Source organism: Lissotriton vulgaris, chromosome 1_1 (assembly GCF_964263255.1).
Source record: "Lissotriton vulgaris chromosome 1_1, aLisVul1.2, whole genome shotgun sequence".
In the NCBI taxonomy this organism is placed as follows: domain Eukaryota; kingdom Metazoa; phylum Chordata; class Amphibia; order Caudata; family Salamandridae; genus Lissotriton; species Lissotriton vulgaris.
The window spans coordinates 745,100,569-745,120,346 of NC_141685.1; the positions used below are offsets into that span (position 1 = coordinate 745,100,569).

Below are 19,778 nucleotides of genomic sequence, written 5' to 3' on the forward strand. Positions count from 1 at the left end.
AATGGGGAGAGGGCGACACTTTTGGCCTGCGGATCCCACCTCCTGGGGCCTGGCTGTCAAAATCAAAGGGGGGCCACACAGCCCCCTTCCCAGGGCCAATTTTGGCCCCGGGGACACCATCCCTCAGGGCCCGGTTGCTTATTAAAATGTGAAGGGGGGCTGCATGGTCTCTCTGCAGCTGATTTCAGCTGAAGGGGCTCCGTCCCCGGGGCCTGGTCGCAGTAAAAAAGGCAGAGGGAAGCCATGAGGCACCCGATATGCAAATTGGCCTGGGGAGGGGGGCTGTGTGCCCCCTCCCCCTTTCTAATATGGACCAGCCCTGGAGATGTGGTCCCCGAAGTCAACAATTGGACCAGCGAGGGGGGCTGTGTGCCCCCTCCCCATTTATAATATGAGCATTTTCCTGGGAGATGGCGTCCTAGGGCTGCAATTGGCCCAGGGAGGGGGGCTGCTTGATCCCCTCCCCCTTAAATGCAGCCTTCGGCACCGGGTGATAGGGTCCCTGGGGCCAAAACAAACCCAGGGTGAGGAGTCACATACCCCACTCCCCAAAACAAAATGTGGCTGGCACAGGGGAATGGGGTCCCCTGGGCCGAACCGGTCCGGGATGGGGGCTGCATGCCCCCCTCCCAGGTTGACTGCCTTTGAGGTGTTGGCCACAGGTTCTGGACACAGGCCAAGCCCAGCAGCCAACCCCCATCACAAACGGATAAAGGCCATGCGTGGTGTGTAGTTGGCTGTATGTGGGAGATGGACTGCAGGCCCTGCAGCCATAGGCCCGCAGTGCACTGCTAAAAGGTGTGCGCACCGTGGGGTTAGCTGCATGCGAGGGGTTGGCTGCAAGGCCTCCATTCAACCCCCCACATGCAGCCAACCCCACACAGCGCACAGCTTTTGTGCGAAAGGCTGTGCACGGCATGAGGTTGGCTGCATGCAGAGGGTTGGTGCAGCCAAACTTTGCTGCGCACAGTCAAAGGCTGTGCATGTTGGTGTTTGAACTGACATATGGTAATTAAATATTACTTTGCGTTTAAAAAAATCTAGAAATTCCCTGAAAAATCAAAGGTTACAGGAAAGTTATAGCAAGAAAATAGCTTTAAGAGACAGTAGAAATTCACTGAAAAAACCATAGGTTTGAGGGACGTCATAGTTAGGAAATAGGATTAAAAACAACCTAAGAAATTCACTAAAAAAAAAATGGTTACAGGGATGTTATGTTGGGTTCAGATTTTACACACAGAAACCAATAGAAATTCAGCAGTTATAGTTATACTTATACGCATGCCCTAAGGTAACCATAACTCAAGCTCTTGCAATTTACTGCTACCACATATCAGTCATGACATCTTTTATGGCATTATTGATAATATCACTGCAACATTTTCAATAAAGTTATTGTTGAGCGAACTGTTTAGGGCGGGGTTGCCTCCAGTAAAAAACCTATGCTAGACTCACAGAGGCACCCTTGCACTCTGGCGCAAAATTGTATCAGTGGCACACAGCAGCTGATTTCAGCACCAACGCTAGGGAGAGGGGAGGTGACTGCTTTATTTTAGTAAATTTAGCGCTCTCCTCCTCTCTCCTTCTCATGCAGTGCAGCTCAGCATTTACGGCTGCTGCACGACGCTGTGTGAAAAAGGGTAAACATCGTTTACAACGATGTGTACACATCACATGCCATTACAACGCGGTCATAACATTGACCGCGTTGTTACATCACATGCCATTACAATGCAAGCCGTTACAATTAATTGCTGTAGGGGGCGGAAGGTGTTGGGTTTTAAATCCAACACCTTCCCTACTGTTGCACAGACTGGAGTTAGAATAGTAAATTATACTATTCCAACATCCAGTGGCCCCCCTACAGTAAGTTGAGGTAATGACTTGCATTGTAATGGTCTGCGATGTAACAACAAGGTTGTTGTAATGACCGCGTTGTAATGGCATGCGTTCTAAATGCATGCGTTGTAATGTGGCATATTCTCTGAAAAGGAACTCTAGCAGATTTCTCAAGAATAATGTTTGAGTTGCAGAGGCATGGAGGTAAATCTGACACTCTTCACAAGAGAGTCCAGGAGAGACTGTGTAATACCACTGGGGTGGGACAAGTACATTGTTTCTCTCTATGCAGGTGATATGTAGTGGCATAGCAAAGAGTGGAGTAGCATGTTCTAGAGTAATGTGGTGTGGAGTAGAGTAGAGTGGCATAGCATACATTAGAGTAAAGTATTGTAGAGTGGAGTGGCGTGTGGTACAATGGCGTGTGCATAGCATCAGAAAGTGTTGTAGAGTGGAGTAGAGTGTCACAGAGTGGATTATTGTGTTGTACCGTGGAGTGGCCTGGAGTAGTATACATTGTAGTACAGTATGGTAGACTGGAGTGAGATAGAGTGTTCTACAGTTGAGTGGCACAGAGTAGCATACTGTAGTGTAGCATTCTGTAGTGTAGCATACTGTAGAGTGGCACAGAGTGCAGTAGTTAAGCACAGTGAAGTAATGTCTCAGAGTATATTGAAGACGTTTGAGGGGAGTAGAGGGAGCTGCGTTACGTGTTGTAGAGTGCAATTGAGTGTTGTAAAGAGCTATACTGCGTGCTGGACACTGGAAGTGATAGGAGTACATTTTTGTAAATAATTTTCCCTACCTATTACCACTTTAATAATAAAGTGGTAATAGGTAGGGTAACAATATCAAACTGAATACATACCTATATCTAAGGGCGTAGCACAGAACAAGCCCAAAGATTAACCTAAAAACAACATGGGTACCTTCCACGTTTGTAAAGACAGTCATCATCGAATGATATAATCACTTGTCATCACTATGTATGACATTAGTTTAGATAAATAGAGCGAAATTCCGCGAAACTACAGCAGCGACAGCTAACACTAAGTTAAAATGTCTTATAACTTAAAAAAGACTTGCCCTACTTATCTGTAGTACCCAGCTATGTGAGATGCAAAAGTCATTCAAAAATGCATTTTTTTAAAAACGTGATTTGGGACCCTCCTTTTATCTTTACATCCCTCTATATTTCACATTGAAACTTTCCATCTTCCACCAATGTAGAAAAAGCTATAGAACTGGAAAGTGTTGTGGAGATTCGTCAAACGGAGGCAAAGTTATTAACAACCAAAATTCTAAGTAATTCCTATATGTGTACCGCTACTCTGTAATAGATAGATAGATAGATAGATAGATAGATAGATAGATAGATAGATAGATAGATAGATAGATAGATAGATAGATAGCTAGATAGATTTAAAAAATTGCATTTGTTTCTCCGGGGTGTTATTTTATTTCTCTGCCTTGATTGTTTTCTATGATGTTGTATTGTAGAACCTGTGAATGACAATGTGTGGTGCTTGATGTGTTCCAAGAGTTGGCTGCAGTACACTTGAGCCTGTTTGATATCTTTAGGACTGTAGCAACTTTAAAAGTGTAGTTTGTGAAAAGTAACGTGCATACTCTTTTGTTGGTGTGTGTCTGAATTAGCACGTCCCTCCCAAAACCTCCCCTTAGATTTCCTTAACCCCCCGCCCATTTAGTAGTAAGTATTGCCCATTTTCCAGCCACTCCCCTTTATCCCTCCCACATTTACTCAAAGAACAGACATTTCCCCCACAATGGTGGAGATCTACAGACCGGAAAATAGGACAGGCAGAGGTATCTGATCATAGGTTTGTACATAGCATGTTTTTGTAGTACACAAATGGTTCTACTGTATTATTACTTTACACCCTACAAACTTCAGTTTGTGAATCAGGCCCTTAGTATTTGCCTCATTGATTAGAAATGCAGCAAGTCGGTAGGTGAGTGATATAAACTAGTCACATTCCACTGTAATCTTCATAGAATTTGATTATACTTTCCTTTATCTCGTTTTTCCCCAGTTTCCAAAAGGACTAGTGTAAATCACCTTTAAATGAAGGTATTACAACAGAGAATTAAGGCATCTGGTTCAAAGAAATACTGAACTCGTAATAATACAGTGACAAAGGTCATCATAGAAGGATTAAGTACACCAGAACAAAGTTTGAGTCACTGTAAAATGGACTTTAAGGGAAATGGAAGAACTACCGTGCATTAGCACATTTAGAAAGAGGAAATGGAATTAATTGTTTGCATATTACCATCGGTTTGTAGATAAGACTAATATTCCTATGTGTTTTTTTCATGGGAACAAATGTTAAATGAGAACCTGGTTGGCTGACCGGCCTTTTGTCAGATACAAGTATACTTACTGATAAGTTGTATTTAGTCTAATGGGAAAATACGACAATAAGTAATATATACTAAACTGCTTTAAACAGCACTCTTATGTTTGGCGTCTCTAGGCGCTGATTTTTTACTGGATCTGAAATGTTTAGAAGACAGGAAAATTAGATCAGACAGAAAAGGAGCCTGCTGGAAAGGATTAGCCATCATTTAATTGTGGGAGTAGAGAAAAGGCCAGCAAGAGAAAGAAGGCCGCTGCACCTTTTTTCAGTTCGGCACTGCACATTTCTACTAGTTTCTAATTTGGTTTATTTTCTTGAGGCCAAAAGAAGGCAATATGCCACAGCTTGCTACAACCAGTGAAAAGATGACCAAGGCAATCCTGCATGAAGGCAATTTCAACAGTTGATCCAGCAATTAACTTCTGATTCCGCAACTAATTTTTCGTGTAAAGAAAATGACTCAATAAAAAAAAAACTGAATAAAAAGATAACGTGTGGGACTGCAAAATAGTTACATGGCTAGATGTTTGTGAATATTCTGTGTATTTGAGAGAACCTTGTGCATCTCTTAGAATTCTCAGCATGTGTATGTATGTCAGTGGTGTGTCCCTAAGTGCTTTTGATGTGTATACATAAAAGTGGCGAGAGTTGTGTGGGGGTTGTCTTCTCTATGAGTGTACTTAGGCTGTGTTCAACAACTACTACAATGAGTGCATGAAAGCCTCGTTTATGTAAACTATATAGGGCCATATGTATCAAGCCTTTTTCCCGTTTGCAAATGGGCCAAGTCTCAGAATCAGCGCGTTTGCGAATGGTAAAAAGCCTTTTGGGATGTGTCATCCCAAAAGGCCATAGCAAAATAGAGAATCGCAAAATTTGCGATTCTCTATTTTGCTGATGCAATTAAGGAAATGCTAATTGCAATTCCCTAAATGCAATTTTGGAAGCACCAGAAAAGAGCTATTTGGCCTCAAGGAATTGCAAATTATCACCAACTTCAAGTTGGTGGTAATTTGCGAATTTCTCGAAAAAAACACTGTTTTTGCTTTTCTCAAAGTGCCATTTGGCGTACATACATGCCCTTAGGGCATGTATGTGCGCAACATGTGCACACATGCATATTTCAGAGGTGCAGCAGGGTGTCCTTTTGGCACCCCTAAAATTGCATTTCCAAATTGCGATGACCTATTTGGTAATCACAAATTGCGAATGTCTTCCCATTCATTCCCATGGGCCTCTAGGCCCATATGAATAAATGGGAAGGTATTCCTTAATTGCGATTCGCAATTTGCGAGTCGCATTTAAGGAATATGTAGGATTCGCAATTTTTTTTCAAATGCTACATACATTGCATTTTGCAATTCTCAAATTGCGAATCGCTAAAAATAGCAATTTGAGAATCCCAAAACTCTTTTTTGATACATATGTCCCTAGGCGTGCTAACCCTGGGTACTATCAACATAGACTTTTAGTACTCAGGTTGTGTATACTTTTTCTATCTCGGTGTGTACGCAGAACATGTCCATACGCTTTTTTGTGGCTCTGCATAAATGCTTGCTATCTGGGCGTACTCAGGGATTGTTTCGGTGGTCCCAGTTACCTTAGGCTGTGCTCAAGTTTTACATCTCTGGATGTTATCAGACTGTGTTTAAGTGTAGGTGTGTGTGTGTGCAGGTGGGTGTGTTTGTACTTGATGAGGACATAAGTGTGATTTGTGTAAGTTTACTTGGGCTCTTATCTGACTAAAATGAATTAAATGCTGAAGCAGAAACAAGCAAATATTTATGGACATCCGCTAACCACATTGGGTTGTTTCAGGTGACCCAAACCTACTGTGACAATTCGACTGTTTTCGTTTATGAAATAGTAACGTGTGAGAACTCTGTGTGAATGTGGCGCATTCTTACACCTGTCAGACTCACATTTGTACTCTAGAGCTATCATGGGTCATCATCAGACAAATGTTTATTCGGTCAGACAAAGCGACCATAAAAGTGCTGCATACATTACAAAAGCAAACAAGTATAAGACACAAATCACAATAGCTTAAAAACCTCATAAAAGGCAGAATAAAAACAAAATAAAAAGCTCTATATCAGCCCTCGAGCGTCTAGGTGACAGGCCTGCCTGTAAACGCTTGATATGGTAAACAAAACATGTTCATTGGGAAGCAATGTGGGTACATACGAACCCGACGTCCTTGATTAAATTTCAGGGACTTCATCAGTGGTAACAGGATTCTCTTTCTGGGCCTACTGTAATAATGACAAAACAGAACACAGTGTAACGTGTCCTGTGGAGACCTATTGTCTTAGCCTCAGGGCAACCTTTCACCAGAGTGCTCCCAGCCCACACGTGAGGCCGGTAAATGATTAATTTGATTGAAACGGAACCTGGCCAGAAGAAATCGGACATGCCTACTAGTAACTTGCATCAAATACTGCTCCATTCCCTGAACAGACTTTAAAAGCATATGGCCCCTCACTAGAGGTTTCAAAATGTCTACTCCTCTGTAAACGATGCCCACTCCAAGAACAGTGCCTTTATACCCTGTAGATCATGTGATCTCAGGGAGTAAGGATTGAGATGGGCATCCGCTCTCCCTAAGGCATGTAAGTGCCGACATAATGTAGGCAATCCATCGGATTCTAGACGCACCATCCAAAGCCAAACAATCAGAGAGAATTAGTCTGTTTAGCTTGAGGTCCTATCTGGTCCAAACTTTTACCCAGCAAAGTAGTGGGCTGAGGGCAACTAGCTCAGCAAGAAATCTTACTCCAAACTCAGCCTTGACATACCAAGCCGGTGTGCATTATGGTACCTGTACCAATCGTCTGAGAAACTTGTTTTCCTCTATTTGGTTTGAGCCCATTTTCACATTGCCTTCATACCTCATACCATAGTAGATTAGTGAGACATACTTTGTCACATAACTTTATAAGAAAACTTGCAGAGACCATGAACCCAGCCTATGAGTGAAGCAAGCTCGGGCCTCAATAGGTTTATTCAGCTCTGCTCTGTTCCTCTCCAGCAGGGAGTTCCAGTTGCTCTTAGTATCAAAACGTACCCCTAGGTTAGAAAAGGTTGATACTTAACCCATGTTTTTCTGGGCCACATCGAACGTTTTGGAACTAGTGGACTGTGGTCCTACAACCATAACATAGGATTTCGAGACATTTACGGCCAATTGGAGGCTATTCATAGAGGCAGGAGGATCTGCAACACGCCAGCCGTGTGGGCCATGAGGATCACACTGTTGGCGTACAACAACACCGGGAGCTTCCTTTGGCCTACCTTAGGACAGTCAGACTGAGTTGCAAGGAGGGCCTCCTCAAGCCTGCTGACAGACATGGTGAACAAAAATGGTGCAAGGATGCACACCTGCCACACCCCGCTCCTAGTGGGGATAGACCTGGTGGTTACTGCATCAGGCGAGAAACGCACTGAGGCTGAGGTATACATATGTAAGTCTTCCAGGAGAGTCACTATTTTATGCTCCACTCCTAGCTTGATCTACAGGGACCATAGTTTTGCTCGATTTACCCAGTTGAATGCGGACATGAGGTCCATGAATGCCAGGTGTAAACTCTTCGGCCGGGCAGCAGTGTCAATATTAATAATTAAATGCAGATTCAGGCATTGACCGGATGTAGAGTGGCCAGGCGTGAAACCATACTGGACATCTGTCATAATACCCTTGGCATCAGACCATTTCATCAATCTGTTAACTACAACCCTCCCAATGACCTTAACTACTGCGTCTATCAGGGTGATAGCATTGGGGATTGTCCTTGTCCCTCTACTTAAACACTGGTACTATCACCGCAAAACCACAGGACCGCGGCACCCCAAGATGTGCAGCGACTTTCAGTACCTCAGTCAGTAGTGGGACCCAATGTGGTGTCCTCAACAAAGAAGAAGACTCAGGAACAAATAAAGGTAACAGGCTCATTGGATTTATTCACCTCAACATCAACTGCCAGAGCTCAATTGACAGAAATAGAATAATGAATCAACTCTCACATTCCTAAGGCTAACATTCTCCACGTCCAGGCACAACAGGTCTGGGGGTATTCCATTGGGGCCAGGAGCTTTATTTCTGGCTAAATTGTTGACACCTAGTGTTACTTCTTCCAGGTTAATGACCATGGGGGCATAACCCATTTCTCTTACTATCACCCTATACCTTAGTTGCCCTCTATACCTTAGTTGCCTTGCCAAAATTGTAGACCCCTGCAAAGTGGTCTACCCACTGTTTCTCTGATATGGGGTACAATAGCTGGTAGTGTCCCAGCTGCGAAAAGGGGTTTCTTCACTACTTCCAGAAAAGAGAGGGATCTCTAGATTCACTTGCTTGGGTTAACTCATCCCAGGCTGGGTCCTGGAGAGTATCCTTGTGTTTGCGTACTGCTTGCCTATAGGTTTGCCTATTCACAACCACCTGGCTCCTGTATCTGGGGACTATTTTAAAGTGGACTTCAAACTCTGCTTACATTTAGAGCACCCCTTGTCAAACCACTGCTGATCATGCTTACTTGCTTGAGTTGAGGGGGAAGTGAACAGATTCTTTGCCTTATCTGCAATACCTACAAAGGCTTGCAGAATATCCATGTCAGGGGCGATAGCATCTTAACAGATTGCTGTCTTTTGCATCACCTGGGAGAAGAGGGGTCCTTTAAAAATTACTGGGTCAACCCGCGACCAATTTATGCGCCTGCCTTGATCCACAGGAACAAGACCTCTACTAGTCCCGCTCCCGGGGGCATAATGTCCCTATGACCTTCCAGTTCCGGGACAAGGGGGTATAAACAAAAGCATAATTACCAATATTCAAAAATAAGGAAGCCCAAATAAATATAAAATCTGATCAAAAAGAAACCACTCCCCTTGTAAGTAGGGGCAACACTGGGATTGGGAGAGCGAATCAACTTTTCCAAGGCAAATACAGATAATGGGATGCTAAAATCTCCCCCACCTCCTGTCCTTCCTTGGATAGATCAAAATGAATCCCCTCTGTTACCGTGCATATTGCTCTATTATTATCTGGCAATATTGGGCTAACACAGAGATGGCAGTTAATGTTCCTCACTAACACAATCCACCTCTGACCAGGCCCACCAACCTGCTCCCACAGGGTATTCAGGGTTACTCATGGGCTGTGAAGGCTAGATACCTCTTCTTGACGTCCTCTGTCATTGCAAAAATTGAACAGAAGTAAAAGGGGGACTACCGGGAGAAATAACTTCGGCCTCTGCATTACCATCATGTTTTTGTCCAGAAATATAATCATACCCCCTCTGGCTCTGCCCCAGTCTACGGGCAGCACAGGCAGAAAATATATGTCTTATAACCTTCAAGGAAAAACCTGTTGTTCATTTCCCATGTTGCCTCTAAGCAAATACTCTGAAAGGGTGTTATAAACTCCTCCCAGATGGGATCAGATAATTTAGCCGAGAGCCCTAAAATGTTCTATGATACAATGTTAGGTCCTTTTGATTCCGCACAAGAGTAACCACCCCTGGGGTATCTGCCAGGGGTGCTACAAAAACGTCCTGACCAAAGTTTGGGTCATTTTAGAGAACCTGCCTGTTGCAAACGCCATCAAAGTAAGGAATATATTAATACATAGAGGCCTGCATTCCCTGTATAAATGTTCGTTTCTCATTTAGTTATTACAAGCGGCTTGTGACGTCTCTAGTCACCTGAAATAAGGAATGACACAGCTGCTCAACTTTAATTACTTATTGCAATTTAGTTTTGATGTCATAACGTCTGATGCCAGAGGCAGCAGCAAAGATGAGAGACAGACCACAGATCATAATAGCAGCTGCAGTTTAAACAGCAAGGAAACAAAAACTCGCGTTTCATTCTTATCATCTGTTTTTCTAAAACTAACTTTTTCTTGCAAACTAAAGGTTATTACAGGGAAATATAATATTCGTGCCTTTTGCTACTTATTCTAAATCTCAGTACTTTTTCAGTCTTACACATTAAACTTATTCTTGTAACTGTTTGCAATACAATTGTTAACTGCGGTTTGATATATTTGATATTTTTATTAAATTCCGATTATTTTCATCATGTCTTCAACTATACTATCCTTTTCAAATGAAAGAGCAAGAAACCAAGGATTTAAGTGTTTGCGGGAAGGGTGATTTTGTGACCATGTATTATAAAGGGCAAACAAAATACCGTCTGCTGGGTATTTTAAGGCTACTGCAGGCCTCAATAAAGAAAATCAGCATTCAGCCCCATTCCACTATATGGTCATGGAACACCTCGGTGACTTGCAATATCCTTATAATGTACTTTTTCCCATGTTTTGTACAGTTCAGAAATCTCAATAGATTTTTTTAGTACTATGGTATACAACAGCATAGAGAGGTTTGTTCGCATTTCCCCAGGGTGCTTTAAGTCTCAATTTATTCAGTCCCAGTCAGCGAAGTCTCCTTTTTTAACAGGTGTCTTCCTGTATGAGGTGTCCTGATTCACTGCTGTGGATTTGTGGGCCTTTGTTCATTTTCCTTGTCCATAGTGATGTCCATCACTGAGGTTGTAGTGTTAGCCTGTTTCATAAGCACTTGTACCCACACTTGAGCCTGTGCCACCCACCCATGCTCACTGAAGGCATGGCCTTCATTCACCACTTCAGACAGAAATACTGCAGTCTGTGTCCCATTGTGTACTAACTGTTCCACTGCAGTGTGAAAATCCACTATACATACCAGTCAAAATTGTCTCTGTGTGTGTCTTGAAAATTTGCTGACAGATTTGTGCATTCATTGTCACACATGCAGCACTTCTCTGCACTCAGCCCCATAAGTCACAGACACATATGTTGACAGCAAATACAAGGACCTAGAGGCTTCCATGCCATCCTTAAAAGTGGCTGTCATGGTGATGGTGCGGGTTGATGGGTCAGATCCTGGCTTCTCATGTTGCCGTTGTCTTGACTACGGGAGGATGATTTCCATTTACACTTGAACGGAATTTCATGTATCTTTCCTACCTTTTTGTCACGTCGTGTGACAGTCGCTTTTCTTAATGATCTAAATTTATGAATTTTTGCCTTCAATATAAATTCAGAGTTTTTTAAACCCCTCTTGAATGCAATTTCTGGACTGGAGGTACTCCACAACTGCACACTGAGGCCTACAATGCACTGAAATAAAACAAACATATAAGGTCTGGGGTCCCTATCTGAGAGTGCTCTCCCTAATTTCCCTGCCAGGTGGACTTTGAATGCTCTCCTGGAAGTAGAACTCATAAATACCTACAGCAACCACTGGCACATATAACAAAGAAAGGAATATTCTAAGACACACTTGGAATGCACTCCAATTATTTTCTAACGAAAACAAGTAAACAAGCATATGTAAATTAGAGTAGATTGGCATCTTCCAGGGGTAACTGCCCACAAAGTGGGCTCGGTTCCTGCCTGACAGGTTTTTTTTGTCTTACATCACATGCCTTGTTAGCTGGGAAACACTATAAAACCTGTTTCATTGGCCATGAGTCTATGCCAGAATCCCTGTTCAGCAGATGTGGGTTCCATTGACAGTGAAAAGAAACGAGGGCATCGAACGAAGCATCATCCCACCACCTTGGCTGTGTGTTTGTTTCCAGGAGCCAGAGGTTAGAGAGTTTCACAGAACACAGCCCTCTAACTGTGGAAACTATCTCCCTGTGGACACGCAGGAGCGCACCGCATCTCTGAGGGCCTCCTCCATGCCACGCCTGGCCGTGGACCCCCAGGTAAAAACACAAAGTAAAATGGCGCATGGGGAATTTAGGGTAGTAGTAGTTTGAAATCTGGTAGGAGTGGCCTGGCGGCTGATCATTCAGTGGTCATTCTGCTCTGGCTCGGCACAGAGATGCGTACCTGTGCTTTGCTAACCAAGTTTTCTCCCATTGGCTTCCGCCTCGCTTCCTTCCCTTCCTCCATATTTCCTTTCTCCCTTAGCGGACACTGGAGTCACCATGAGATGAGGACAAATCTCCTCCTGTCATGGTCTACTTGCAGAATTATTGACCACTCTTCCAGGTCTGCGACTTGGTGCTTTGCTTCTGATTGTCATGGATTGACTGACCTTCTGAAGCCACCATTTGCATGGGCAATACCTCAGTTTCCCACATTGCCACTTCCTCCTACCCAGCACACCTCTAGTTCACCACAGCATAGTTAATTTGTTTTATAAATGTTTACCCATGGCTTCACATTCCATCTCCTCATCCGTCTGGCTTCTGTTGACATATGTTTGTGCGTTTATTTTTATCGGGAGAGGGCAGTTTTTATTTTTTTGCCTAAAGAATTATACCTGCTTTTACCAGCTCCCCACATCATAGGCAATAGCATGGTACTGTTTCTCTTCCGCCTTCCCTTCCTTCTAACCAGTGCTGGCAAATTCATTCACCAACTCCTTGCTGCATGGCAAAGACTGGAAATATGCATCTTGGCAGCATGGCACAAGAGAGTAGATTGGTTTCTTGCAGACTAGGGGTTGTAAAGAGAATATGAACAAACATTTATGCTCGACCAATAGGTAAAAGGGTATCTGCTGCCCCCACTTTACAAATTATGTAGTATGGCTAATGAGAATGTACCCACTGCTTGCAAAGTCCAGGATTGTTGGAAGATTTATACTAATCCTGCCTGAATTTTATATGGGAAGGGGGAGTGGGCCTCTATGTTTCTGCAGAGAACAGAATTGCTCAGAGAAATCCCTCTGTTGCTTGTCAAGTGGTGGGGGAAGAGGGAGGTTCCAGGTTTTCTGGGGACCTGCATCATTTGACCTCCACTAACCACAAGTTTACCCTTGTAGGAGCTGTTAGTGCTGTGTGAGACCAACATGATACCAACATTATATGAACAGCTTTAAAAATACCACACATCTTAGGGATGGGAAAGGGTCTAGATGTTTCCCCAGCCTACCACAATCACATGGGTTGTTATCAATTTGAAGGGTGCTGGAGAAGGTGCTTTCTTAATCTAGTAATCGGTGGGTGGTTCTAGAGTCCTTGTTAGGACAGTGTCAGGCTCAAATTATCATTCATGCTTTTAAGGGGTTTGACTTGAAGGGGGTTGTACAAGAGGCTTTCCCAAGTCAAGTAAGCATTGGGTGGTTCTAGAAGCCTCTATAGAGCGTTAGGATGTGTCATTCAGTGATCTGTTTTAATCTTGTTTATTTTTGGGGGGTGGGTTGTAGGTTCTGACTGAGGCCAGTGCTATGCGACGGTCATTTTCCACCACAGGTGGCAAACGCCCTCATACTTCCTGGTTGGATGAGCTGTCGATGGAACGCTGCAATGACCACTCTTACAAATCTCGCAGGCGCAGTTACCACGCCTCATTGCGCATGTCTGGGCACCGTCTGAATGCTGATTCAGGTGAGGTAGTCTTCATTTATCTACACGGCTTATTTCACAGGAAGATGAAAGAGCTGGTCTTTTGAAGAGAGGCATGTTTCCTCTTCACCTACTTTTTAGTCAAAGAAATAACAGTGATTGACATACCACTATTTATAAGTTATGGATACTATACACTTCCTTTTAATGTGGAGCAGTGATCTCTTTGGATGCAATGACTGAAGGCAACCAGTTGTGCAGCAGCGGGAGGTTAGCTAATAGAGGGATGACATTAGACCCTTCAAAGGTAACACATAGGGAGTTGCATTGTATAAAGGCACAGGCAACCCTTTTGGTATGGGGCAGAAATAATTTAGAAGGCCTCAAAAGGTAGAAATCTTCTCCACTAGAATGCAAAATGCATTCCAGTGGTGGAAAGGGTGAGATTGCCTGCCTTGCCTTGATGCATGGGCGTCCGCAGACATTTTTCCGGGGGGGGCTAACTTGGCAAATGAAGGAACGTGGCTAATGTTAATCAATAGGGGTGGAGCTAAAATGGCAGACAATCAGGATCGGGTAATGCTCAGGCCAAGCTGAGAAAAACAAGCATTGGCATAGCCAATAGGTCTCGCCTTTGGGATCTTATAAGTATTTAGTTATGCAGCAGGTCCCAAAGGTGACACCTATTGGCTATGCCAATGCTTGTTGTTATATCTGGGCATGTTGAGAGGCTAGGGGACTGGGTCTCGATGTCGGGTTGGGAGCACAGCAATGACCTACTCAATTTGAATGCATAGGTAATACAACTGGAGGCGTGAAATGAAAGGTTCACTACCAGGAATAACAGGAAGGTAGAAGGTTAGGCTGGTTAGAAAGGTAAGGAGGGGTAGAGGCAGGCATGGTGGTGAGGGGAGAAACAGATGCATGCTAGGAGAGCGCTGTGAGGAAGGAAGGTGAAACGGGAAGAGGCACTGAAAGGTGAGTCGGGTAAAGACCGTAGTGAGGCAAACAGAAGGGTAGCGAGGGGTGAAGGGTAGACAAAGAAGTGAGGTGTGGAAGAAAAAGATTCAGGAGCAGTCACAGGTAAATCAAAGATGGAGAGGGGAGAATAACGCAGTGGTAGAACGTGAGAGGTCCAGGTAGAGAGAGGATGAGGTGTGTCAGAGACAGGTAGAGACAGCTGAGGAAGAGGGAATAATAAAGACTGAGGCAGAGGGGTGCGTTGACATAAAGGAAATGCAGAGATGTGTCAGAGAGATGTTACTGAAGAGGAAATGAAGTAGAGGCATTGAGAAAGGAGTAAGGTACTAAAAGAAGTAAGGGGGTGAACAGAGGTAGAACAAGTGGAAGGGGGGAGAACACATAGAAGATGAATGGCAGGGTAAAGTGAGCGATCAGGCAGTGAGTGTGAGGAGTGTGATACAGAGGGATATGTGTCAGTGAGCCCGAGGTGTGGGGTTTATATGTTTTGGGAGTGAGCACGAGGTGTGGGGTACAGAGGGATATAAGGCAGTGAACGAGAGGTGTGGGGTACAGAGGGATATAAGGCAGTGAGCGAGAGGTGTGGGGTACAGAGGGATATTTCGTGGCAGTGAGGGTGAGGTGTGGGGCACAGAGGGATATGTTGTGGGAGTGAGCATGAGGTTTGTGGTACAGAGGGATATAAGGCAGTGAATGCAAGGTGTGGGGTACAGAGAGGTATAAGGCAGTGAGCGAGAGGTGTGGGGTACAGAGGGATATTTTGTGGCAGTGAGCGCGAGGTGTGGGGTACAGAGGGATATTTTGTGGCAGTGAGTGCAAGGTGTGGGGTACAGAGGGATATAAGGCAGTGAGCGCAAGATGTGGGGTACAAAGGGATATAAGGCAGTGAGCGCAAGGTGTGGGGTACAGAGGGATATAAGGCAGTGAGCGAGAGGTGTGGGGTACAGAGGGATATGTTGTGGCAGTGAGCGCGTGGTGTGGGGTACAGAGGGATATGTTGTGGCAGTGAGCGCGAGGTGTGGGTACAGATGGATATAAGGAAGTGAGCACAAGGTGTGGGGTACAGAGGGATTTTAGGCAGTGAGCGCGGGGAGTGGGGTACCGAGGGATATAAGGCAGTGAAACACAGGGTCGGGACGTCCTGCCAGACATGATAGGGTGCATACTGGCAGATAGGTATGTTATTGACACGAGACTGTGTCTGTTTTAGTGGGATCTGAAATTAGGCTATGCTGCAACCTCAATTTTTGACTTGGGAGTATAATGCATCGCCCCCCACCCATAACTTCATTCAGAAGACCCCTTGCTCTCAGGCTACACAGTGTTAAAAGGAGGTCTTGGTGTCCAGACCTAGTTTGCCACTTCCCCTTAGGATGCAGCCTGCACTTTCACCTATGGCTGGTTAAGGAAAGGACTGCACGAACCAGAATGCCATTGAGCACGAGTTTGAAAGGGGTGGGTGTATTTCTGCACCACCTCTGGAAGTGGTGATGTCAAGTGGCACTCGAGGAAGAGCCTGTTCCGTTACATGGCCTTAGGGAGAAAAACCTGATCATGGCACACACAACACTGCTCTGTGTCCGCTGGTCTCGGCAGCGCATACCCAACCCACTGAGCTGCCTCATTGGTTCAGGGTGGGATGTATGCTTGAGCAGCGCAAAGTGGCCATTGTCATTCTGTATGTGCTAATCAGCCACAGACAGAGAGACAATGGGCGGGAGGGGCTGCGAGGAGGCATGCAAGGGGCCCCATCAGGGAGTTGAGGCCTCTGGCAGGAAACAGCTCTGCTCCCTGCAGGGCCCAGAATTACGGACGAAAGGCGTCCGTAAAAGCATGGGTGTCCGCAGGGGGGGCAAGGAGGGTGCTCGGGTGGGGGGGCAAGCACCCCTCTTTGCCCCCCTGAGAGTGGGTGGGACTTCCAGGATGAGAGAGACATAGGCAGCTTCCTCCCAGCAATGTGGGCTCATAGATTGTCAGAAGTGTAGCAACACTCCCAGAGGAGTTACAGTTGTGAAAGACTTCAATTCTTTCCCTTGTGGGTCATATAAACTTGTGGACATACCCAAGATGATGGCCAAACCTCAGACAGAACAACAAAAGGAATCTCAGTTTATTGAGACAAACCCTCCTATTGTGAAACATAATGTGACTGTTAAGTGGAAATTTAACAATACCACATTCACTTGCTTCAAGACAACCCTAGAGGCGGATGCATAATGCAATAACACAAGGCAATCAACTTGAGAGAGACTGAGACAGTTCTCTAATAGTACGGGAAAGAGGGAACACTGGGGAGACAGGAATTAAGGCAGTGTAGCCTTAGTCCCGGAAAAGAGTAACTCTGGCCTGAGAGGTGAGTACGGCCATCTGTTGGGCACAGTCGATTAAGAGACTTAAACAGGTGCATCACTATGTTTGACAGGAGCAGTTGTAGGGATGACATCATGGGTACTGACACCTAATATATTGGAGCAGAAGGAACTCTGGTGGAGGTGGATAGCATTTCTTAGATGTTGTATGTGCAGCTTGGCCCTTAACATTTGCATATGGTTTCCTTATAACCACTTTGACCTTTTACATTGTCTTTTCACTTTAGGCCACCGATCTGACACACATCGTTCCGGAGGCAGAGAGCGTGGAAGATCAAAGGAACGCAAACATTTACTGTCCCCAGATGTCTCACGTTGCAACTCTGAAGAGAGAAGTCCTCAACCGAGCTGTGAGATGCGGGAGCGGCGTCAGTCAAGGTCACCAAGTGAAGGCAGGTCACACACACCTTATATGCAGGTAAGAACAATTTGTTTGCAAATGGAACAGGTGAGAAAGGGTCAGACATTTCTTGAATTAATTTTACCATCTCGGCAATAACTAATTTGCCTTACCAATGCTGTGAATGAATGAATGAATGAATGAATGAATGAATGAATGAATGAATGAAAAGGCATTTCTAGAGCGCATGGCTACCCGGGAGCATCCCAGCGCTAGTAGAGATGCAGTTTCAACTACGGGCAGTCTTAAGGAAACAGATACGTTTTAAGTTGCTTTCGGAAGGTCAAGTGGTTAGGTTCCGGGCGGATATCAATAGGTAGACTGTTCCACAATTTTGTAGCATTAAATGAGAAGCGACGTCCTCCGCTTTTGAGTTCTTCTTATTTTTTGGACTACCACCAGTTGTTTGTTATCTGACCTTAAAGATCTCCTGGGGCGAAAAGGTTGAATAATATCTCTGATAGTGGGAGGGCCTTTGCCCGAGAGTGCTTTATGCATGATACATAAAGCCTTAAACTGGACTCTTTCTTGGATGGGCAGCCAATGGAGTGATGCAAGTGCAGGCTTGACTGAAAGGCATTTGGGAGTGTTCAAAAGCAAACGTGCAGCACAATTTTGAACTATCTACAATTTTTTAATGGTTGTGAGTGGGCTCCTAGAGAATGCTGTGCCTCTCACATTGCAATGTCTTTCAATGTAGGATGTATATCATCAATTCAAGGTCTGGTTTAGCTTATAATCTAACAATGGAATGTAATTTTAGTTTGCTTATCTATCCCACAAATCCAAGTTGTCTCTATCTTTGCCATTTCCCAAACCATGTAAGTCTGATAGGCTTGTCTTCTAAAAAAGGTTTTTCTAACCTACCCAACATCTCATCCATACAGCTTTTTTCTGGGGACACGAGTCCTAGTCTGCTGATAATTAGGTCACAGAAATGCAAGTCTAGTCTCTGACTTCTTAAGCTTCTGATCTATCTGCCCCTGGATATTGCCATAAAATGTGCCTCAGACGCAATGCCTGGTTGAGGCTGACAGGTTTAAAACCTGAAGCCCATCAGAGAATCGCCACTCTCCTTTTTTAGGGAAATTTCCTCTTTGGATCTTATGCAGATAAGGTGGCCCGAATAAAAACCGAATAAGACGCACCAAAGGTGGTAGGTCTAGATAAGAAAAAAGAATTCAGAAGATGCTACAAACCCTATGACCAGAGGTATTTCATACATATGGTTCAAATCCATCAATGGCTGCCTCAACACCAGCAACAACAGCAGCAGCAAAGGCGGTCTCACCACCCCAGAAATCCCTGTAGAGGCAAAGCAGGCTACCAAACACGAGCCACTGCAGGGAAACCCCAATAAAACAATGGACTTCCCTTTCCTCCTTTCTGTCAGTTTTCAGGTGGAGGAAACATTTCCAAGAGCGGCAAAATATAGCAAACGAAAATTAGGTCTTGAATATTGTTAAGAATGGATATTCTCTCAAGTTCAACTCTCCTCCACCTACACTACCTCATAAGAATTCTTTTGATTTTCATCGAGACTTGCTTTGCAAGGAAGTAAACACCCTACTTCAAAAAGAAGCAGTGGAGGAAGTACCTTCTTACCAAAAAGGAACAGGAATTTATATCCAGTGCTTTCCGGTGCAAGAGAAAGGTCCAAAAGACTCTTTCTTGATCTGAGACTAACAAACAAATTGATAAAGAAAGAAAGATTCAGAATGTTGGCCTTGCACCAAGTTTTCTCCTAAGTACATTAAGGGGCTTGATATGAATAATGGATCATGAAAACGTTTATTTACGCATTCGGATCATACATTTTAAGATTTGTGGTATGAGAACATCACTAACAATTGAATGGTCTTCCCTTCAGCCTGCAATCAGCTCCTCGCAGCTCCTTGAACATTTTTGAAGTGGTAGCTGCTCATCTACAAAAATAAAAGATTTGCGGTTATCTATTTCTGGACAACTCGTTAATAAAAGCCTCATCTCAAGGTCTAGCAAGCAATCACTTTCATTTGGCAACAAAGGTCTTGCAGAACCTTGGGTTTAAAATCGACTTTCAGAAGTCGACAATTATGCCAGCGCAACGATTCACTACTTGGGAGAACAATTAGATACCATAGTCGCAAAAGTATTTCCTTCGCTGGAGAGACTCTAATCTATACAGCAGAAAAGTCACAGTCTGAAACAAACGCTTCATCAAATGGCAAGCCAGATTTTCTTATTACTGGGATCAATGGCATCATGGATCTTAACAGCGTTTAAAGCCAGACTACACATGAGGCCATTACAGCAATGCCTGGAGGATAAATGGAACCAGAAATGAAGTTGGGAGAACAAGTTAGCAGTATCCCAACAAGCCATTCAATTACTCCCTTGGTGGTACCAAGCATCCAATCTCTCACTCTCCAGAAGCCATCCAGTGCAAAGTGAAAGCCAAACTCACTCCAGCGGGCATCACTC

General features: G+C 44.3%; 1 protein-coding gene across 2 annotated transcripts in view; it reads left to right on the forward strand.

Moving 5' to 3' along the window:
• Positions 1-19,778, forward strand: part of CACNA1E (calcium voltage-gated channel subunit alpha1 E) — a 1,936,751-nt gene that overhangs the window by 1,872,046 nt on the left and 44,927 nt on the right. For both annotated transcript variants that reach the window (XM_086955515.1, XM_086955507.1), the window contains exons 45-47: positions 11,847-11,975; positions 13,427-13,607; positions 17,143-17,333. In XM_086955515.1, coding sequence (XP_086811641.1) covers positions 11,847-11,975; positions 13,427-13,607; positions 17,143-17,333 — 501 coding nt within the window. The remainder of the gene's footprint in view (positions 1-11,846; positions 11,976-13,426; positions 13,608-17,142; positions 17,334-19,778) is intronic.